Source organism: Pseudophryne corroboree, chromosome 5, assembly GCF_028390025.1.
Source record: "Pseudophryne corroboree isolate aPseCor3 chromosome 5, aPseCor3.hap2, whole genome shotgun sequence".
Taxonomy (NCBI): domain Eukaryota; kingdom Metazoa; phylum Chordata; class Amphibia; order Anura; family Myobatrachidae; genus Pseudophryne; species Pseudophryne corroboree.
The window spans coordinates 707,755,085-707,778,911 of NC_086448.1; the positions used below are offsets into that span (position 1 = coordinate 707,755,085).

The window sequence follows — 23,827 nt, forward strand, 5'->3', positions numbered from 1 at the left end:
ACCTAACATAAAGTCTTTTCAGCGAAACTCAGGAGAGCTCCCATAGTGTGTCCCCAGTCTCTCTGGGCACAGAATCTAACTGTGGTCTGGAGGAGGGGCATAGAGGGAGGAGCCAGTTCACACCCATTCAAAGTCTTATAGTGTGCCCATGTCTCCTGCGGATCCCGTCTATACCCCATGGTCCTTTTGGAGTCCCCAGCATCCTCTAGGACGTAACAGAAATTGGTGATGTTGCTCATGGCAACCAATCATGTTCTATCTACTATTTTCTAGGATACAATAGAGCAGCAGTGGCCAACCCGTGGCTCTTGAGCCACATGCGGCTCTTTCTTTATTCAGATGTGGCTCCTGACACTCAAAGTCACATGAACACAACAGATCTGGAAACTGCTGCATGCCAGCCAGACATGCAGCAACACTATGGGGACGAAGAACTGAGGGAGCCACCGGCAAACAGAGGACATATAAGGGGCTGCTGCAATGGCACGAGTTGGGCGGCAGCGTTGGTGACATATGAGAGTGTACTGCATTGACACAAGGGGGAGCTGGCTGGAGTGACAATGGGGGAGTGACACATTGACACATGGGGGAGCTGGCTGGAGTAACACAGGAGGGTGCTGGCAGGAGTAGCACATGGAGGAGCTGGCTGGAGTGACACAGGAGGGTGCTGGCAGGAGTGACACATTGACACATGGGGTAGCTGGCTGGAGTAACACATGAGGGTGCTGGCAGGAGTAGCACATGGAGGAGCTGGCTGGAGTGACACAGGAGGGTGCTGGCAGGAGTGACACATTGACACATGGGGAAGCTGGCTGGAGTAACACAGGAGGGTGCTGGAGGAGTGACACATGGGGGAGCTGGCAGGAGTGACACATGGGGGAGCTGGCTGGAGTAACACAGGAGGGTGCTGGCAGGAGTAGCACATGGAGGAGCTGGCTGGAGTGACATTGACACATGGGGGAGCTGGCTGGAGTAACACAGGAGGGTGCTGGCAGGAGTAGCACATGGAGGAGCTGGCTGGAGTGACACATTGACACATGGGGGAGCTGGCTGGAGTGACACAGGAGGGTGCTGGCAGGAGTGACACATGGGGGAGCTGGCTGGAGTGACAAAGGAGGGTGCTGGCAGGAGTGACACATTGACACATGGGGGAGCTGGCTGGAGTAACATAGGAGGGTGCTGGCAGAAGTAGCACATGGAGGAGCTGGCTTGAGTGACACAGGACGGTGCTGGCAGGAGTGACACATGGAGGAGCTGGCAGGAGTGACACAGGAGGGTGCTGGCTGGAGTGACACATGGTGGAGCTAAAGTGTATTATGTGAATCTGGCTTTTTCAATATACTTTATGTGCATCTGGCTTTTTCAATGTATTTTATGTTGGATCTGGTTTTAAAATGTATTTCATGTGGCTCTAGCTTTTTCAATGTATTTTATAGCATAGGCGTGGCCTAGCAGGTACAATGCCACACCCCATTTTTGCACACGCGCCTTCTGCTCGATGTCGGCTCTTTGACTTACCGAACAAGATTTTTTGGCTCTTTGTCTCTGACTGGTTGGCCACCCCTGCAATAGAGAAATGATAGACAGAATCTGATTGGTTGCTATGGGCAATATCACCACTGTTGATTTTTAGACGCTTTTGTAAATACTCTCCATAGAATGAACCTATGTGGTTGGCAAAGTCCAGTTTTTCTACTCATGTGAATGGCTGACATGGGCAAGATTCGATTGGACTGTTCAACTGGATCACTTTGGCATCATTGGTCCAGTTAGTGCAATCTAATAATGACTTGCATACACAAATATAATCTTATCCACTTTAATAGGATTACTGCCAGTCATCACTGTTTTGGGCCAATTGCTTAATATCAGCTCCATATCACATTATACTGGCCAGCATAAATGTGAATGAAAAGTAATCTTCCCCAATAAAATATACGCTTGCAAAGCTTCCCCAGGGAGAGAATAAAAAGAAAAGGCTTTACTGCTGTAGTGGTAAGAAAAAAAAATGCAAGAAGAAAAATAAATGAAAACATTTAACAGAATTAAGTTATTGGATATTGGCGCTCCCCAAGGAGTATCTTACACCACTGCACAGCATCAAAATTTGATGTAAAGCCATTTATCATCACAATGCACTAGGTAACTGTCCAAGACTAATAGAACCAAAATGTGCATTCCTGGAGAAGTTCTGAGTGATAGCTCTATTTGTCTTATCACGTAAACACTTTTCACACTCGTATCTGATTTCTTGCCATGTATTTATCTGTGCAGATGTAGCTATAGATGAGATGCTCGTGGGGAGAAGAGGCCCAAGGGGGCTTTTTTGGTGTGCAATTAATAGGCTTAGCCAAAAGAGCAAGATTGTTTCAGTGCGCTCTTTGTGTATGACATAATGTTCCAGTAAAAACATAATGAACAACAATTTTTTTCGGTCACTATGGCAAACCCAGATTAGTTCCGCAACAAGCTTTAGTGATTTATCTTAAATATGTGCAAGAATGTCTGGCATTGTCTCCGAAACCAGCTTTGTGCTTTTTCTTTTTTTAATCTACATTTGGTTTACTTACAAAGTTTGAATTACCCTGTGTATTTAGCCCAGTAGTTTACTTACCCCACATCTTTCTCATGATTACCCAAAAGAAAAGGGGAAGAAAAAAAAAATTTAAATAAATAATATAAACCCTTATTACTCAGTTTCTGCCAACAACTAAACCACACATGCTAGAGCTGGTTCCAATTGTGTGTTCAATTTCCCTAATCCCCAACACAGGTTTTGATAATGTGCATTTCAGATGTGGCCCGTTTGGTTTCCTCACAGATGCTATTCTGACTGAGGAGAGGTCTGCGTCCGCACACTGTGACATATGAAGACCGCCCTTGGTTGTGAATTGTTCTCTCAGGGAAGACAGACTCCAGGATTAGGCACTTATAAGTGACTCAAGAAAATAAGGAAGTCATGTGCTGTAAATATCATGAAAGCTCTCCTTTATACTACGAGATATAGATTTTATATATATATATATATATGTATATAAAAATATCCAAATGGTCGACACTCACACCATATATATAGCCGCTGGGGTAGCTACCCATATTAGAAGCTCATCATGAGATCCATACACAAAAACCAGGAAGGGGTGCACTCATCAGATTTGTAGAAAGGCTGAAAGTTTTATTCAAACATAGCATGTTCACAGTATATCGACGTTTCGGTCCTTGGGGGCCGATAGATAGATACCTTTAGAATGTAAGCTCTCACGAGCAGGGCCCTCTTCCCTCATGTGCTTATCCTTTCTTACTTTAATAATCTTCAAATGTACCACATCCAGCAGTCTTCTGCCACCTGATACTTATTCCAGTGTCATCTGCTGATGTAACTATGTTTATTTACCCTGTACTTGTCCTATACTGTCATCAACTGTAAGTTGCTGTTTTCCTGTTTGATTATTTGTTTATGTACTCTGTAATTGGGCGCTGCGGAACCCTTGTGGCGCCATATAAATAAAGGATAATAATAATAATAGATATTTCTATCATGTCTTCCAGTGGTTGTGACTTCTGTTATTATCCGAGTGCTCTCTCTCTCTCTAAAATATATATATACATACATACACATACAGATGGAGCATCGCTCATCTAGGCTTCTCTGCTGCGCCTAGGTGCACCATGGTTTATTAGCATACGCCTTTGATCTATTGTTCTCAGCTGCAATACAATACAGAGAGAACAATACAGCAGGGGATTAAATCATTACAGCAGGGGATTAAGTCTGACTGCCTGGCTCAATTAAGCCTATTAAAGGGATAGATGGGGAGGGCTCCATCTGTGTGTGTGTGTATGTATGTATGTATGTATGTATGTATGTATGTATGTATGTATGTATATAAACACACACATATACATATATACACACATAAATACATAGACACACACATTGTATTTAACATTTGTAAAAAAGTTTGTTGGGATTGCCATAGGCTTGCAGGGCAAGGAGTAGAATTACAGCGGAGCCATAGGAAGCCCGTGCCATGCACAGAGGAGCGTATTGTAGGGTACTGTATCTTCCACAGCATATTCCTATTTCAAACTGCTATGTATCTGTTAAAAGAGGGAAGGGAAATCTGGTGGACCGAAAGGACGGAGCAGATGGTCCCGGGTAGGTACGTCTAGCCGGTGGAGCCCAAGAAGGAAAAAAAGCTGATCTCCCAGCAGTAGCTTTGGAGATCCATGCATCCAATTAACCACCGAAAAGCCATTCACCTGTAAAGGGGAGAGATTCCACATTGCGTTTGGAGTCAGCAATCCACTGACGCAACGATATGGCTCTGTGTGCTGACACAGCCACAGCCGTAGTCCTATCTCGTTTAGGGAGTCACAGAGGACTTTTGCCATGTCCTGAATGTGCTTTAGGAAAGTCACCATAGTAACTAGGGTGATGTCACCCGAGAGACCCTCTTGAATTTGAGTAGCCCAGGAGTGAATTGCATGTGTCATCCAGCAACCTGCAATAAACAGTCTTTGAGATACACCTGCAACAATGTAGATGGATTTCAGTGTAGCTTCAATTTTCCTATCCCCTGGGTCCTTTACTGTAAAGAAGCCCGGAGCTGGGAGTACCGCCTTTTTAGAGAGGCGAGAGACTGAAACATCTACAGCCGGAGATTCTTCCCAAAACTTTCTACCCTCAGGCACAAAGGGGAAAGCATGCAAAAACCGTTTTGACACCTGATATTTTTTATCTGGATTCTTCCAGGTAGGGAAGCCAATCCCGGGCCATTTTTTCAATCCCGGGTATCGGGATTGAAAAAATGGCCAATCCCAGGATTCCCGGGATACCCGGGATTAGCTTTTACCTAGGTGGCCGCCCCCTCACCCCACCCCGCCCCGAACATATAACTCACCATATACCGGGGGCGGGCGGGGGGGGGGGGGGGGACATCCTGTGAACGCTGCTGGCGGCTCTCAGCAGCAGCTAACAGCGCAGCGTGACCTCTCACGCTGCGCTGGGGACCCGGAAGGAGGAAGCCGGGCAGCATTTGAGCGTCCTGTGGACGCTCAACACTGATCCCTCAATCCCCGGGATTGGAGCATCCAATCCCGGGATTGAATCCCAGCCATTTTTGGGCCTAAATCCCGGGATCCCGCCGATCCCGATCCCGTGATTGGCCACCATACTTCCAGGCTACGTAGCTTAAATAAATCATCTAATTCTTTAGAATCAGGAAATGTGACAGTCAGTTTGTCTTGAGGGAGTAGAAACGACTGCTGATTTGCAGCGTCCTCTAGGGGGAGCTTTTGCACATCCCTAATAGCTAAAAATAAGAATTTACTTACCGATAATTCTATTTCTCATAGTCCGTAGTGGATGCTGGGGACTCCGTAAGGACCATGGGGAATAGCGGCTCCGCAGGAGACTGGGCACATCTAAAGAAAGCTTTAGGACTAACTGGTGTGCACTGGCTCCTCCCCCTATGACCCTCCTCCAAGCCTCAGTTAGGATACTGTGCCCGGACGAGCGTACACAATAAGGAAGGATTTTGAATCCCGGGTAAGACTCATACCAGCCACACCAATCACACCGTATAACTTGTGATCTGAACCCAGTTAACAGTATGATAACAGAGGAGCCCCTGAAAAGATGGCTCCCAACAATAATAACTATGTACAAGTATTGCAGACAATCCGCACTAGGGATGGGCGCCCAGCATCCACTACGGACTATGAGAAATAGAATTATCGGTAAGTAAATTCTTATTTTCTCTAACGTCCTAAGTGGATGCTGGGGACTCCGTAAGGACCATGGGGATTATACCAAAGCTCCCAAACGGGCGGGAGAGTGCGGATGACTCTGCAGCACCGAATGAGAGAACTCCAGGTCCTCCTCAGCCAGGGTATCAAATTTGTAGAATTTAGCAAACGTGTTTGCCCCTGACCAAGTAGCTGCTCGGCAAAGTTGTAAAGCCGAGACCCCTCGGGCAGCCGCCCAAGATGAGCCCACTTTCCTTGTGGAACGGGCTTTTACAGATTTTAGCTGTGGCAGGCCTGCCACAGAATGTGCAAGCTGAATTGTACTACAAATCCAACGAGCAATAGTCTGCTTAGAAGCAGGAGCACCCAGCTTGTTGGGTGCATACAGGATAAACAGCGAGTCAGATTTCCTGACTCCAGCCGTCCTGGAAACATATATTTTCAGGGCCCTGACTACGTCCAGTAACTTGGAGTCCTCCAAGTCCCTAGTAGCCACAGGTACCACAATAGGTTGGTTCAGGTGAAAACGCTGGAACCACCTTAGGGAGAAACTGAGGACGAGTCCTCAATTCCGCCCTGTCCGAATGGAAAATCAGATAAGGGCTTTTACAGGATAAAGCCGCCAATTCTGACACGCGCCTGGCCCAGGCCAGGGCCAACAGCATGACCACTTTCCATGTGAGATATTTTAACTCCACAGATTTAAGTGGTTCAAACCAATGTGACTTTTGGAACCCAAACTACATTGAGATCCCAAATTGCCACTGGAGGCACAAAAGGAGGCTGTATATGCAGTACCCCTTTTACAAACGTCTAAACTTCAGGGACTGAAGCTAGTTCTTTTTTGGAAGAAAATTGACAGGGCCGAAATCTGAACCTTAATGGACCCCAATTTCAGGCCCATAGACACTCCTGTTTGCAGGAAATGTAGGAATCGACCCAGTTGAATTTCCTCCGTCGGGCCTTACTGGCCTCGCACTACGCAACATATTTTCGCCAATTGCGGTGATAATGTTTTTGCGGTTACATCCTTCCTGGCTTTTGATCAGGATAGGGATGACTTCATCCGGAATGCCTTTTTTCCTTCAGGATCCGGTGTTCAACCGCCATGCCGTCAAACGCAGCCGCGGTAAGTCTTGGAACAGACAGGGTCCTTGCTGGAGCAGGTCCCTTCTTAGAGGTAGAGGCCACGGATCCTCCGTGAGCCTCTCTTGAAGTTCCGGTTACCAAGTCCTTCTTGGCCAATCCGGAGCCACGAATATAGTGCTTTCTCCTCTCCATCTTATCAATCTCAGTACCTTGGGTATGAGAGGCAGAGGAGGGAACACATACACTGACTGGTACACCCACGGTGTTACCAGAGCGTCTACAACTATTGCCTGAGGGTCTCTTGACCTGGCGCAATACCTGTCGAGTTTTTTAATCATGTGGACGACTTCTGGGTGAAGTCCCCACTCTCCCGGGTGGAGGTCGTGCTGAGGAAGTCTGCTTCCCAGTTGTCCACTCCCGGAATGAATACTGTTGACAGTGCTATCACATGATTTTCCGCCCAGCGGAGAATCCTTGCAGCTTCTGCCATTGCCCTCCTGCTTCTTGTGCCACCCTGTCTGTTTATGTGGGTGACTGCCATGATGTTGTCCGACTGGATCAACACCGGCTGACCTTGAAGCAGAGGTCTCGCTAAGCTTAGAGCATTGTAAATGGCCCTTAGCTTCAGGATATTTATGTGAAGTGATGTATCCAGGCTTGACCCTAAGCCCTGGATATTCCTTCCCTGTGTGACTGCTCCCCAGCCTCGCAGGCTGGCATCCGTGGTCACCAGGACCCAGTCCTGAATGCCGAATCTGCGGCCCTCTAGAAGATGAGCACTCTGCAACCACCACAGGATGGATACCCTTGTCCTTGGTGACAGGGTTATCCGCTGATGCATCTGAAAATGCGACCCGGACCATTTGTCCAGTAGGTTCCACTGGAAAGTTCTTGCGTGGAATCTAACGAATGGGATTGCTTCGTAGGAAGCCACCATTTTTACCCAGAACCCTTGTGCATTGATGCACTGAGACTTGGTTCGGTTTTAGAAGGTTCCTGATTAGCTCAAATAACTCCCTGGCTTTCTCTTCCGGGAGAAACACCTTTTTTCTGGACTGTGTCCAGGATCATCCCTAGGAAACAGAAGACAAGTCGTCGGAACCAGCTGCGATTTTGGAATATTGAGAATCCAATCGTGCTGCCGCAACACTACCTGAGATAGTGCTACACCGACCTCCAACTGTTCCCTGGATCTTACCCTTATCAGGGAATCGTCCAAGTAAGGGATAACTAAAATTCCCTTCCTTCGAAGGGATATCATTTCGTCCATTACCTTGGTAAAGACCCGGGGTGCCGTGGACCATCCCTACGGCAGCGTCTGAACTGATAGTGACAGTTCTGTACCATAACCTGAGGTACCCTTGGTGAGAAGGGTAAATTTTGACATGAAGGTAAGCATCCTTGATGTCCCGAGACATCATGTAGTCCCCTTCTTCCAGGTTCACAATCACTGCTCTGAGTGACTCAATCTTGAATTTGAACTTCTGTATGTAAGTGTTCAAAGATTTTAGATTTAGAATCGGTCTCACCGAGCCGTCTGGCTTCGGTACCACAATAGTGTGGAATAATACCCCGTTCCCTGTTGCAGGAGGGGTACCTTGATTATCACCTGCTGGGAATACAGCTTGTGAATGGCTTCCAAAACTGCCTCCCTGTCAGAGGGAGACGTCGGTAAAGCCGACTTTTGGAAACGGCGAGGGGGAGACGTCTCGAATTCCAATATGTACCCCTGAGATATTACTGAAGGATCCAGGGGTCTACTTGCGAGTGAGCCCACTGCGCACTGAAATTCATTGAGAACGGGCCCCCACCGTGCCTGAGCTTGTAAAGCCCTAGCGTCATACTGAGGGCTTGGCAGAGGCGGGAAAGGGTTTCTGTTCCTGGGAACTGGCTGATCTCTGCAGCCTTTTTCCTTTCCATCTGTCACGAGCAGAAAAGAGGAACCTTTTGTCCGCTTGCCAACAAAGGACTGCGCCTGATAATACGGCGTCATATTTTGAGAGGCGACCTGGGGTACAAACGTGGATTTCCCAGCTGTTGCCGTGGCCACCAGGTCTAAAAGACCGACCCCAAATGTCCCCTTTCAAAGGCAATACTTCCAAATGCCGTTTGGAATCCGCATCACCTGACCATTTTACTGGTAGAATTGGACAACGCACTTATACTTGATGCCAGTCGGCAATTATTCCGCTGTGCATCATGCATATATAGAAATGCATCTTTTAAATGCTCTATAGGCAATAATATACTATCCTTATCTAGGATATCAATATTTCCAGTCAGGGAATCCGACCATGCCAACCCAGCACTGCACCTCCAGGCTGAGGCGATAGCTAGTCGCAGTATAACACCAGTATGTGTGTAAATACCTTTTTTGGATACCCTCCTGCTTTCTATCAGCAGGATCCTTAAGGGCGGCCATCTCATGAGAGGGTAGAGCCCTTGTTCTTACAAGCGTGTGAGCGCCTTATCCCCCCTAGGGGGTGTTTCCCAACGCACCCTAACCTCTGGCGGGAAAGGGTATGCAGCCAATACTTTTTAAGAAATTATCAATTGTTATCGGGGGGAAACCCACGCATCATCACACACCTCATTTTATTTCTCAGATTCAGGAAAACTACAGGTAGTTTTTCCCTCACCGAACATAATACCCCTTTTTGGTGGTACTCGTATTATCAGAAATGTATAAAAACATTTTCCATTGTCTCAATCATGTAACGTGTGGCCCTACTGGAAATCACGGTTGTCTCTTCACCGTCGACACAGGAGTCAGTATCCGTGTCGGCGTCTGTATCTGCCATCTGAGGTAACGGCCGCTTTAGAGCCCCTGACGGCCTATGAGACGTCTGGACAGGCACAAGCTGAGTAGCCGGCTGTCTCATGTCAACCACTGTTTTTTTATACAGAGCTGACACTGTCACGTAATTTTCAACAGTACATCCACTCAGGTGTCGACCCCCTAGGGGGTGACATCACTGTTACAGACACTCTGCTCCGTCTCCACATCATTTTTCTCCTCATACATGTCGACACAAACGTACCGACACACAGCACACACACAGGGAATGCTCTGATAGAGGACAGGACCCCACTAGCCCTTTGGGGAGACAGAGGGAGAGTATGCCAGCACACACCAGAGCGCTATATATATACAGGGATAACCTTATATAAGTGTTTTTCCCCTTATAGCTGCTGTATGTTTTAATACTGCGCCTAATTAGTGCCCCCCTCTCTTTTTTTTTTTAACCCTTTCTGTAGTGTAGTGACTGCAGGGAAGAGCCAGGGAGCTTCCCTCCAACTGAGCTGTGAGGGAAAATGGCGCCAGTGTGCTGAGGAGATAGGCTCCGCCCCCTTTTCGGCGGCCTTATCTCCCGGTTTTTTGTATATTCTGGCAGGGGTTAAATGCATCCATATAGCCCAGGAGCTATATGTGATGTATTTTTTGCCATGTAAGGTATTCATGTTTTATTGCGTCTCAGGGCGCCCCCCCCAGCGCCCTGCACCCTCAGTGACCGGAGTATGAAGTGTGCTGAGAGCAATGGCGCACAGCTGCAGTGCTGTGCGCTACCTTATTGAAGACAGGAACGTCTTCTGCCGCCGATTTTTCCGGACCTCTTCGCTCTTCTGGCTCTGTAAGGGGGCCGGCGGCGCGACTCCGGGACCCATCCAGGCTGGACCTGTGATCGTCCCTCTGGAGCTAATGTCCAGTAGCCAAGAAGCCCAATCCACTCTGCACGCAGGTGAGTTCGCTTCTTCTCCCCTTAGTCCCTCGATGCAGTGAGCCTGTTGCCAGCAGGTCTCACTGAAAATAACAAACCTAAACTAAAACTTTCACTAAGAAGCTCAGGAGAGCCCCTAGTGTGCACCCTTCTCGTCGGGCACAGAAATCTAACTGAGGCTTGGAGGAGGGTCATAGGGGGAGGAGCCAGTGCACACCAGTTAGTCCTAAAGCTTTCTTTAGATGTGCCCAGTCTCCTGCGGAGCCGCTATTCCCCATGGTCCTTACGGAGTCCCCAGCATCCACTTAGGACGTTAGAGAAATGAGGGGTTCCATACCCTGTGTAGGGAGTGGAATCCCCACTCAAGGGATCTACACCGTCCCCATCAACCTGTATATCATCATCAGAATCAGATAGAAGTGCAGGTAAAACACGTTTTTGTGCACCTGTATTAGACAGGGGGGATGGGGAACATCAGCCCTGGCAGCTAGATCTGCTACTGCTTTTTGCAGTTCTTGTGTTTTATTGGCATTGGCAGTGAGCTGACATGACATATCAAACATCATAGTTTTGATAGCCCCCAGCCAGGTGGGCTCATGACACTCCCCCCTCATGGTCCTCAGCATTTTGTTAGGGTTGACTACATTGCTCACATGATATGGAACCAAAAGAAAGAGGCGAAAATCTGGTATGACACATACTGCATAACTTTTGTTTTACCATTATGAAAAAAACACAGTACACATACAACAGACTGATAACAATGCAAGCCTGTCCTATTGCATGTGAGAGGAGACGCAGAGGAAGAGAGGACACCAGCACACCCAATGCTGCATAGCCCCAGTGAGGCTGTCAGCATCAGAATATATATTTAAGTGAGAATTGTTTTTATAATGTAAATCGTTCAGAGAAATATTATCTGTGGGAGGGGGCATAGAGGGGAGGAGCCAGCACACCCAGTGGAAAAAATTTAAAGTGCACTGGCTCCTTTGGACCCTGTCTATACTTATCGTACTAATTTGTCCCCAATATGGATGCTAGAGAAAAAGCTGTTCAAAAGATAGATTCTCCCTGACACAATAGAAGTTCAGAGGAGGACACCTGGTGCTGACATTATAATATACTGATCCAGTTATATCCCTTGTACATCGCCAAATTAACCTGGTATGTTGCCGGAATGACCCGGGGGGAGGGGCGATGTGAAAGGGCCAGGTTGAAATATCCCATGTCAAGCAACACGGCATTTCAACCCGGCATTAACGGAGGGTTTTACACGGGTTATTCCCGTGTCAGGTGTGAACGGATTACCCGAGTTGATGTGATCCGGGTCCCGCTCACACTATGGCCACCTCCGCAACCGGCCCCGGTGATGTCAGCGCCACTTTCGCCCCTGCATATTACCGGGTTGGGTTGCCAGTCTGAAAGAAGTCTCATGGCGGGTCACAGTCAGGAAGGACCTGTCTATAATTCCCGGGAGCAACCCGCATTTGCTATGTGAAAGAGGTATTAGTGGCTCGTTTATTTTGTTTACAATTTCTTGATGCATAGTAAAAAAAAAAAAAAACACAGTTGTTCCTGGTTTAATAAGGATTTCAGTAACATGCAATATTACTTGAATTATAGCCAGGTCTCCGAAATCATTTACAAACCCACTAATCATGATATAATATTATGTATTACAGTTGTTAGCACAGCAAAAAGGGAACCACATATTCTAAAGCTTATTCAGAAACATAAGATGGGTCTCAGCTGAGAGAGGTTAGAAACTCCCGCCACTGTGTAACACTGTATGGAATCGCACAACTGCTGCTACAGGTTCCATTTAATCTTCTGTCCCCTACGGGGCTAACTAAGAAAGATAACGGATTCCCCGATCCCAGTAGTCAGGAACCCAACATTCACAACACCAACAGCAGGATCCCGACAGATCCTAGAGCAAAGTACGGATTCTGAATGTTGGGATACTACTGCCGGTATTCTGACTGTCAGGATCCTCTGTAGGTATTCTTACAGTCGGGATCCCATAGCCAAGCCCCTTTACACACAGATCAACTGACCCGGGAAATTGATGGGTAAACCCGGGTTGTGTGTCGGTGTGAAAGGGTCAACCCAGGTCCTGGTCATTATCAGGGTTATTCCCAGGTCTGTACAGAATAGCCAGTGGTGGTAAAGAAGGGGTTTACTTCAACCAGGTTATGTTTAAATGGTGCTCACTGGAGCTCACTTTTCAGGAGTCATCTTCATGAGCCTGGCAATGTCAACTTTTAACGACTCACAGTTTTGCAGGGTGTGAAAGATGACGATCCAGGGAATGACCCATGTCCACTGTGCGGGTGTGAAAGGGGTTTGAACAGGCTGAAATTATTTAATTAACCTGGATCAGACCCAGGATTGTGGCGTGAAAAGGGTAAAACAGAGCTGCTCTCCACATTCTAGCGGTGCGTGTTCAAGTGCGGAGAGGCAGAGAAGTCTCCAAAACGCATTTTAGCCACCACATTAAAGCTCACCATATTACCTTTTAATAAAAGTTGTTGTGTTTTTTTCATTAGATACATGTGGTATTTTATTATCCTTTGTTTATATACCAAGGGTCCATAGCACTGTGCAGAGAAACAATTACATTGCAAATAGAGCCGCTTTACCATACAAAGGACAAAGAAAACTGTGCAAGGGGATTGACTAGCAGTGAAACAAGACAAATGAAAATCACAACTGTAATGTATGCATAAGGCTGACTGTCTGCAAAAGTACGTCTCTGCAGAAGTGCAACATGGTGGCGCAAAATGTGTCCCATCGGAAAGTATATCACTAGACTGTAACACTGCCAGCATTGAGCAGAGAAAGTGTAGACACAGATGTGAAGAGAAAGCAGCCTGTGTTCGCACACCTAACAATCCCCATACTCCGCCCCTTAATCTTATTCAATAATATTGCTCCAATATATAAAAACTGTGCTCTGACTGCTCGGCCAAACTAGGCGCGCCAATGCTTGCACTACACTATTTTGCAAGTACTCTACAGGGTTCCTACTCTGTGCCTGTACAGACTTCTGCACTTCAGTGAGCACTGACATCTTACTCCATAAATATGGGTAGCTGGGCTGAGGTTTCGTGCTTACAGTCTTGTGGCACTGGACAATCAATTTATCATGCAAGAAGCAAACATTCAACAAACCACAACATTGCTGTCTTCCAAAGAAGATTTGAGCCAACATAACATAAAGCAACAAAATGCTTTTAAATCAATATTAACTGCCCAGCAGCAGCAGCTGTTACCGTCTTTAGCTTGGTACAGCCCCTTTCACCACCCCAAATACAGAAAAACAGGTTCTGGTGAACTAAACTGGCATCAGGCACACGAGGGGGGTAGGGAGGGGGGGCGGGGGGGGCACAAAAGGCAGCTTGTTAGACAGCTCCAGTGAGTCACAGCACCCCATGCCGTGATCACAATACTACTAAATCAAGAGGGAAATTCCTCTGTTAGTGACAGATGTGTATTGGTCCTCAGCCTGCATTTTGTGAAGCCCCTGGGTTTCATTAAAAGGGTCATGAGGGCTTTTCAAAAACTGCACTTTTTCGAAAGGGGAGGTATTTAAATTTGCAGAGAAATATTATCAATGGCATGGCTAGGATTTATGGATGTCACAAATTAATGTCATCCCAAGATTGGAATAGTGGGTAAATTAAGTAAGCCTGGCATAGGAAGGACTAGGTCAAGTCTCATGTCACAATTCATGTATGTCAGCTTCTGTCTCAGAATTAGGGTAGTAGAATACAGCACCATTTATTCTAGTCTGCAGATACATTTGAAAAACATTCTACTGAAAAAAAAAGGAACGCCACCAATAAAAGGGTGTACTTAACAAATGCCTGATGCACGATTAGCATCAGAATAGCCATCACATCAGAATAATGCACATACAATCACTGCAGTATGTCAGACATCGTTCCCTAACCCAATACAATGCATAAGTACCATGTGCAGAGCTACAATGACATGAAACAAGTAGAGACTGGAATCAAGCTGTAGACACTTACAATCTGTAAATGCAAGGGTGTAAAAGTTTAAAATGAGCACATAACATATTTTAATGCAGTATTTTTGGTGTTGCAGAGTGTCAATGGTTCATCCTCTTCTACATTCTGAATGCATTCAGCTATATACTAAATAATCTTCCACTTATATTTACATGTAATTTAGTCTAAACAGAATAAAAAGATATATGGGGAGATTCAAATCAACGCGATTGCCGCAATGTTCCATCTATAATGGAATATCATAAGTTTTGTCGTAACCTCTTTCTAGTATTGAAACTAAAATGTGCCCATACGTGCTGCAAATGGTCACGGGTTACAGTGTCTGTGAGCACAAACTACTGCCGACCACATACAGATGTCCTTCAGGACTGGTAGAACACATCCTCGGATGGTAATCAACACCAGCTCTGCGCTTGGGATCTAGCTATGAGTTAATTATGTACTTGTGTCAACAAAAGGTCTTAGGAATGGGTGTGGAGGTTACAACTGACCTCCAGGAGCTGTCAGACAGGACATTATAGAAGAAAGCTAATTCTACCCGCTGCTTTTTCCTATGGTTATTGAATATTGATAGTAGAAAAAGCAGAGGACTCTGGGGCAGATGTACTAAGCCTTGAAGAGAGATAAAGTACCAACCAATCCGCTTCTGTCATATTTCAAACACAACAGTCTGTAATATGGCGGTTAGGAGCTGGCTAGCTGGTAGTTTATCTCTCTCCACTTTACCACTCTCCAAGGCTTAGTACATATGCCACTCTGTAAGATGCTACCACCTGACCAATGTAAACACTTTAAAAACATACACAGGTTACCGGGCAACATTGTGTCCTTAGTCCTCTTTAATGTGACAATCATATTGTGGAATTACTGAAATCACGGATATGATCATGTACAGAAAACACGCATTACAAAATGTAATAAGACCATAGTGACCTTATATAATATATAAAAACAAGCATTTTTAAGGCAAAATACCATAGGCTAACGAACCAAAAAGTTCACATGTGGTTAAAAGCGTTTCTACTGTTTATAGTTAAGTTGAGACAGTCCTAGGTCCTTGATCGTTCCTTAGTCATTTCCTGCCTGTCTATTCTGATTTTATCAGATGTGATCCCTTCATTAACTCAGCAACCAGGCTTATCTTTCTCTTTTAATATTATTATCCGCTTTCATGGCATTTCCGACCTATTGGTTTAGACTGATAAAATGTATTCTGGAAAGATGCACAGTAAAGGCACCATAATGTAAAAATGCAAAATATAGTACATAAAGGGGTAAATTTACTTAGTGGCACATCTTTGGCCACTAAATTTAAAGGTGAATAATTCTAAATACAACTCGCACATGGTACTGTATAGCCCATTCAAAAGCAGCAGCTGAAACCAGGGCGGCTTTTAAGTATAAATATGTCAGAAACTAAATTCCATACAATATGGATACTACTATCACTATATTTTGCAGTAGGGCTGTAGATCCATGCAAGCAAAACCATCAATAATTAGGGTTCATTGCTAGCGCTATGTTACATCAATCTAGGAAGTCCATTATATCAGCCACAGCGATTATTGCCGTGAACCTTATTTCCCAGAGATGCCACGTCTGATCAGCTGTGTGTAGGAGAACCCCCAGTGAGATTGTGGTACTGCCGTCTGTCTCCCACATTCTCAGTCTTCCTTGACCCATTACACACCCTCATGGATGAAACCCTTTCAGTCTTAGGGGGTGTATCCAATTAGAGTTGAAGAAATATCGTACACGAAAAAAACTTAATTTTTCCGCAATTTATCATAATTTTTCACCTGTAATTTTTTTTTTTACTGGCAATCCAATTTGGTTGCCTGTAAAAAAATACAGTCTCTCCAGAAAACACACAGGTTCAGTGAAACTTGTGAGTTTTCGTTAGAAACAGCCCTGTTGCCAGATGAAAACGAGGCTGTTTCCGGGGCTATAGTTTCTGGCCGAAGTGAACGATATGTCACTTCGATCCGCTGGACAACATATCGCCTTCAGTGTACCCAGCTTTAGGCTTGGGTACACACTAGACAGAGTGTCTGTCTTCCGATGCGATTACCGATGTCACAATACCTCGACCGTGCCATACCCACTGACCGATATATAGCACGACTGCGCGATATATCAGCGGCCATATCCAGAATCTTGGTGTCTTTCAAAGAATCTTCTGATCAGCCTGCACTGCAGAAGACGCGATGAGCGACCCAAGGGAGCGTGCAACAGTCCTTACACACAAGATAATCTGCACAATATATCGGTCTAATCCGCTTGATTGGATGATCTATCGTCTACTGTGTACCCAACTTTAGACACAACAGTAAATGAAGCTGTACACAAAACTTTTTTTTTTTTTTTTTTTTTTAATTGTCACAGGGTTCAGATTGTTGAAAGGACCATGATTGTTTTTTTTTTTTCCCCAAAAAAAATCACGTGTGCCTTTTCTTTAGTAAACCGTAAGCTCGCAATAAGTGAAATAATGATCCACGCAGGCGAATGGGGACATTTCTCCCCACTACTTGAGATTTACCAACATGGACAAGCGGAACAAAATGTTATGAAGAAAGCGGCTCTAATCTGTCGTGCAATTTCCTACCCACAAAAGAGCTATACAGTATTGTATTATATTGCGTTTTACGTCAGCAAATGACTCAGTGGTTGAGTCATTATCAAACATGACCTAGAAAACCATTTAGAAACAGGCGCAATTGAAAATAAATCATATACAATAACTGCCAGCAATTACTGCACACTTTAAAAAGATCCTTTTACTAAATTTATATATTTCGTAGACAGTCACCGGTACATGACTTCAGCAGCCGTCCTGGCAGTACAAAGTTGTCCTCCTACTCGGAGATCCGGTCAGATAGCCTAACACTTAAGCTACCGCATATGAGCGATTTATTCATTCGCATGTAATGCTGCCCAAAAGCTGCAGTATCTGTAAACTGGCCTAATGTTGTGTGTGGGCCCCAAAACGACTGCAATATTCAATAATGATGGTATCAAAGTCGTCATAATTGTTGTCGTGCGTGATGATAAATGTGGTAGGTAAATGCCTGTGTGGGTGTAGTATGAGTGGCCGGCCGCCGGGATACCGGGGGCCAGCATACCGGCGCCGGCATGCCGACAGCTGGGCGAGCGCTAATGAGCCCCTTGCGGGCTCGCTGCGCTCGCCACGCTGCGGGCAATGTTTATTCTCCCTCCAGGGGTGTCGTGGACCTCCAAGAGGTAGAATATGTGTCGGCATGCCGGTGGTCGGGATCCCGGCGCCGGTATGCTTGTCGCTGGGATCCCGGCCGGCGGCAAACTGAAGACCACCGGCCTGTGTGTATGCCGGAGGTCATTATCCAAGGGCACTAAGAAGCAGGGGTATTAACCTGGAGAAGGCGTAAGGAAGTGATAAACCAGTGATAAGTGCAAGGTGATAAACGCACCAGCCAATCAGCTCCTATACGTAAAAATAAGATTTTAAACCTACCGGTAAATCTTTTTCTCGTAGTCCGTAGAGGATGCTGGGGACTCCGTAAGGACCATGGGGATAGACGGGCTCCGCAGGAGACATGGGCACTTTAAGAAAGACTTTGGCTCTGGGTGTGCACTGGCTCCTCCCTCTATGCCCCTCCTCCAGACCTCAACAACTATATACAAGTCTTGCAGAAATAGTCCGCACTTGGGACGGGCGCCCAGCATCCTCTACGGACTACGAGAAATAGATTTACCGGTAGGTTTAAAATCTTATTTTCTCTAACGTCCTAGAGGATGCTGGAGACTCCGTAAGGACCATGGGGATTATACCAAAGCTCCCAAACGGGCGTGAGAGTGCGGATGACTCTGCAGCACCGATTGAGCAAACAGGAGGTCCTCCTCAGCCAGGGTATCAAACTTATAGAACTTTGCAAAGGTGTTTGACCCCGACCAAGTAGCAGCTCGGCACAGCTGTAGTGCCGAGACCCCTCGGGCAGCCGCCCAAGAAGAGCCCACCTTTCTAGTGGAATGGGCCTTAAGCGATTTACAGATCCAGCGAGCAATAGTCTGCTTTGAAGCGGGAGCGCCAACCTTGTTGGCTGCATACAGGACAAACAGTGCTTCTGTCTTCCTGACTCTAGCCGTTCTGGCCACGTAAATTTTCAAAGCCCTGACCACATCAAGGGACTCGGAATCCTCCAAGTCACGCGTAGCCACAGGAACGACAATAGGTTAGTTCATATGAAAAGATGAGACCACTTTAGGTAGGAATTGAGGACGGGTCCGCAATTCCGCCCTATCCAAATGGAAAACCAGGTAGGGGCAAATATGTGATAAAGCCGCTAATTCCGAAACTCGCCTAGCCGAAGCCAAGGCTAACAACATGACCACCTTCCAAGTGAGATATTTCAACTCCACCGTTTTAAGTGGTTCAAACCAATGTGACTTAAGGAAACTTAACACCACGTTAGGGTCCCAAGGCGCCACCGGAGGTACAAAAAGGAGGCTGAATATGCAGTACTCCCTTCACAAACGTCTGTACTTCTGGGAGAGAGGCCAATTACTTTTGAAAGAAAATGGATAAGGCCGAAATCTGAACCTTAATAGATCCTAATTTTAGGCTCAAATTCACTCCAGTTTGTAGGAAGTGAAGAAAACGGCCCAGATGGAATTCTTCCGTAGGAGCATTCCTGGCCTCACACCAAGAAACATATTTTCGCCATATTTGGTGATAATGTTTTGATGTCACGTCCTTCCTAGCCTTAATTAGTGTAGGAATGACCTCATCCGGAATACCTTTTTCCGCTAGGATCCGGCGTTCAACCGCCATGCCGTCAAACGCAGCCGCGATAAGTCTTGGAACAGACAGGGCCCCTGTTGCAACAAGTCCTGTCTGAGAGGAAGAGGCCACGGATCTTCTGTGAGCATCTCCTGTAGATCCGGATACCAGGTCCTTCGTTGCCAATCTGGAACAATGAGGATTGTTCTCACTCCTCTTTTTCTTATTATTCTAAACACCTTGGGTATGAGAGGAAGAGGAGGAAATACATAGACCGACCGGAACACCCACGGTGTCACTAGGGCATCCACAGCTACCGCCTGAGGGTCTCTTGACCTGGCGCAATACCTTTGTAGCTTTTTGTTGAGACGGGATGCCATCATGTCTATTTGGGGCAGTCTCCACTGACTTGCAATCTGCGCGAAGACTTCCTGATGAAGTCCCCACTCTCCCGGATGTAGGTCGTGTCGGCTGAGGAAGTCTGCTTCCCAGTTGTACACTCCCGGAATGAACACTGCTGACAGTGCGCTTACATGATTCTCCGCCCAGCGAAGAATTCTGGTGGCTTCCGCAATCGCCACTCTGCTCCTTGTGCCGCCTTGGCGGTTTACGTGAGCTACTGCGGTGACGTTGTCTGACTGGATCAGAACTGGTTGGTCGCGAAGTAATGCCTCCGCTTGACGTAGGGTGTTGTATATGGCCCTCAGTTCCAGGATGTTGATGTGGAGACAAATCTCCTGACTTGACCAAAGACCTTGGAAATTTCTTCCCTGTGTGACTGCTCCCCAACCTCGGAGGCTCGCGTCCGTGGTCACCAGGATCCAGCCCTGAATGCCCAACCTGCAGCCCTCTAGGAGGTGAGCACTCTGCAGCCACCACAGGAGAGATACCCTGGCCCTGGGGGACAGGGTGATCCGCTGATGAATTTGTAGATGTGACCCGGACCACTTGTCCAGTAGGTCCCATTGGAAAGTCCTCGCATGGAACCTGCCGAAGGGAATGGCTTCGTATGATGCCACCACCTTTCCCATGACTCGAGTGCAGTGATGCACTGACACCTGTTTTGGCTTCAATAAGCTCTTGACCAGAGACATGAGTTCTTGAGCTTTTTCTGTCGGAAGAAAAACCCTTTTCTGGTCGGTGTCCAGAATCATGCCCAAGAAGGTCAAACGAGACGTACGTTTCAGCTGCGACTTTGGAATATTGAGAATCCAGTCGTGTTGCTGTAACACCTTCAGTGAAAGTGATAAGCTGTTCAGCAACTTCTCTGTGATCTTGCTTTTATGAGGAGATCGTCCAAGTATGGGATAATGGTGACACCATGTTTGCGCAGGAGCACCATCATTTCCGCCATTACCTTGGTGAAAAACCTCGGGGCCGTGGAAAGCCCAAACTGCAACGTCTGAAATTGGTAATGACAATCCTGTACCGCAAACCTCAGGTACGCCTGATGAGGAGGATATATGGGAACATGCAGGTATGCATCCTTTATGTCCAGAGATACCATAAAATCTCCCCCTTCCAGGCTGGCGATGACCGCTCTGAGCGATTCCATTTTGAACTTGAACCGTTTTAAGTAAAGATTCAGGGATTTTAAATTCAAAATGGGTCTGACTGAACTGTCCGGTTTCGGGACCACAAACAGAGTTGAGTAGTATCCCCTTCCCTCTTTGAAGCAGGGGAACCTCGACTACCACTTGTTAAAGACACACTTTGTGAATCGCATGTAACACTATCTCCCTTTCTAGGGGAGAAGTCGGTAGCGCCGATTTGAAAAACCGGCGAGGGGGCACCTCTTCGAAATCCAGCTTGTATCCCTGAGAAACAATTTCTATTGCCCAGGGATCCACCTGTGAGTGAACCCAGATGTGGCTGAAAAGTCGAAGACGTGCCCCCACTGGAGCGGACTCCCTCAGGGGAGCCCCAGCGTCATGCGGTGGATTTTGCAGAGGCCGGGGAGGACTTCTGTTCCTGGGAACTAGCTGTGTTGTGCAGCTTTTTCTCTCTGCCCTTACCTCTGGCAAGAAAGGACGATCCACGTACTCTTTTGCTTCTATTTGAACGAAAGGACTGCATTTGATAATGAGGCGCTTTCTTAGGTTGTGAGGGAACATAAGGCAAAAAATTCGATTTACCTGCCGTAGCTGTGGAGACGAGGTCCGAGAGGCCTTCTCCAAATAATTCCTCAACCTTGTAAGGTAAAAACTCCATATGCCTCTTTGAGTCGGCATCACCTGTCCACTGTCGGGTCCATAAGACTCGCCTAGCAGAAATAGACATAGCGTTTATTCTGGAACCCAGTAAACTAATGTCTCTTTGTAAATCTAAAAACACAGCGCTCTATGATTATACCACCAAGAAATCTGTTAGTTACTAGCAATAATTAAAAACACCTAATCTCTGCCGCTCCCACCGGTGGTACTGTTCCACCAATTACCAAGAAGCATAGATTATATTAAACAAGGGAGCGCTGAAAACAGGGTCGATTTGAATCACACATTTATTACAATCCACATATAGACAGCAAATAAAATCAAGGATAACATCCAGATATTAAAACAATATAGTGCACTTTTTATTCAGTCCCATGCCCTGAGCTCAAATTAATAAATGTCTATTCACGTAGACAGATCCATTCAACCTCCGCTGGTTCACATTAATTGTGTCTAGCTGTAGCCATGTTTTTATGAAAATAAGATTGGTTTAGACAAAACAATCTTTTTAATATTTGTATCCAGCCAAGTTGTATCAGTCACTGGAGAAGTTCTTTAATATGTAACAGTAGGGGGAGAGCGCTGTGTAGTGAGTGTATGCACAGCGGTATGCTACGACCCCTACGTCTCAGCCGCAGCGCGTCCTTGAAGGGATACTCACAGCCGCCTCGGCTTCCCTCGGGGTGCGGACCGCCTTTCGCTCGGTCCTGCTATTGCTTTGTCCCCAGTCAAGTTTCCACAACACTCTATGCGGCAGTGGGATCAGTTTGTGAAGGAGCTCCGGGCAAAGGAATCCAAGTAGTGAACGCCCCTCTTACGCATTTCTCCGCCCACGGGGCCAGCGGTTTCGTCAGAGAATTATCTCAGCAGTATAGCTAGTCCCTTTTTAAACTGGGATAAGCCAATCATTATACTGATTGATTAGATTTCACTCAGCTGTTATAAATACATGGAACTTACTTAGTATAATCATTTAAATTCATTTAAAAACATGTATAAGAAGTTTCAACAGTTTCTTATGGTGGTATATACACAATAAAACATCATCCAACAGACGTATGTACATATATTCGATTTTAACACAACAAAATAAATTATTTTAATTTAACTTAATTATCCAAGACTGACCAGGAGAGAATCAAATAATTATTGGAAGCTAGTTCACAAACAAAGCGCTCTTGTGGCTCAGAGGATTCTTCACCAACACATAACATATATAACATCCACAGCCATGGGATCAATTCCATCTCACACCCCATTTTCTATCAAATTCATATTCAGGACATTTATAACTTGATTATTATTATTTTCACACCTCCACGATCCACTACACATACATCTTCAATATTTCAGTAGATACCTAATAATATTGTATATCTCGTCATTCCATTGATATAATATAAACAACTTATTCACACTTTTACAGATATTAAGGAATTATTAGATCAGGGTAAAGCAGAAATATAATTATATATTTTCAGATAAACAGGGACTAGCTTCCACCATAATAATTATCTGAGAACTAAAATTCATTTTAGTATAAGATCTTCACCTATTAAAGATTTTTAACCATAAAAGAGCCGGTGTTTATTAGGAAACAAGGAGGAAAGAAGGGGAAGAGAGGAGGGTAACCAACACCCCCTATATAATTATACCTGGAATCCCAACAATTATACCTAACAGCCTCCAATGTTGTTCAGTTCGATATTCTCGTTGAGGCCGTCCGGGGTGAAGGTCCCCAACGAGAAAATCCACAACTCCTCCCTTGTGCACAGGCGATTAGAGAGTAAAGGAGAACCATCATGTACAAACCAGCCCACCAAATTATTTGACTTAGCAGAAAAAGTTGAAGGGAATAGGAAATTTAGAAAGAAGTCTGAATTTTATCCGTTACAGCATAGCAGTGCGTATATTGAGACTTTTTATACGTCAACTTTAAATGATCTTCGCCTTTTGTGTAATAAGGATAAAAAGAGAAAAGGAAAAAGGAATGATAATCTAAATAGAAATGAACGTCGAGCACTAATCACTTTAAGAAAGGATAGAAATATTATAATTAAAAATGCAGATAAAGGGGGGGGGGGGGTCGTAATACAGGATACATCCTCCTATTTAGAAGAGGCAGATAGGCAGCTTTCTAATAGGGATTATTATCATAAATTAGGTGTGAATCCCACTGAGAAATATACACTTGAGCTCAGGACCCTCCTGGACAAGGCCCTGACCAAGAGAGCGATTACTAAAGATGAATTTATGTTTCTT

General features: G+C 45.7%; 1 protein-coding gene across 11 annotated transcripts in view; it reads right to left on the minus strand.

The window, feature by feature from the left end:
* The window catches only part of STAU2 (staufen double-stranded RNA binding protein 2), a 747,611-nt gene that overhangs the window by 424,343 nt on the left and 299,441 nt on the right, over window positions 1–23,827 (minus strand). For 8 of the 11 annotated variants that reach the window (XR_010177886.1, XM_063923925.1, XM_063923927.1 and 5 more), the window contains one exon: window positions 1,519–1,563. The exons of the other annotated variants lie outside the window; for them this stretch is intronic. Coding sequence is in view for 7 of the 8 variants with exons in the window: in XM_063923925.1 (XP_063779995.1) it covers window positions 1,519–1,563 (45 nt within the window). In the remaining variant the exon portion in view is untranslated. The remainder of the gene's footprint in view (window positions 1–1,518; window positions 1,564–23,827) is intronic. 11 annotated transcript variants of the gene reach the window in all.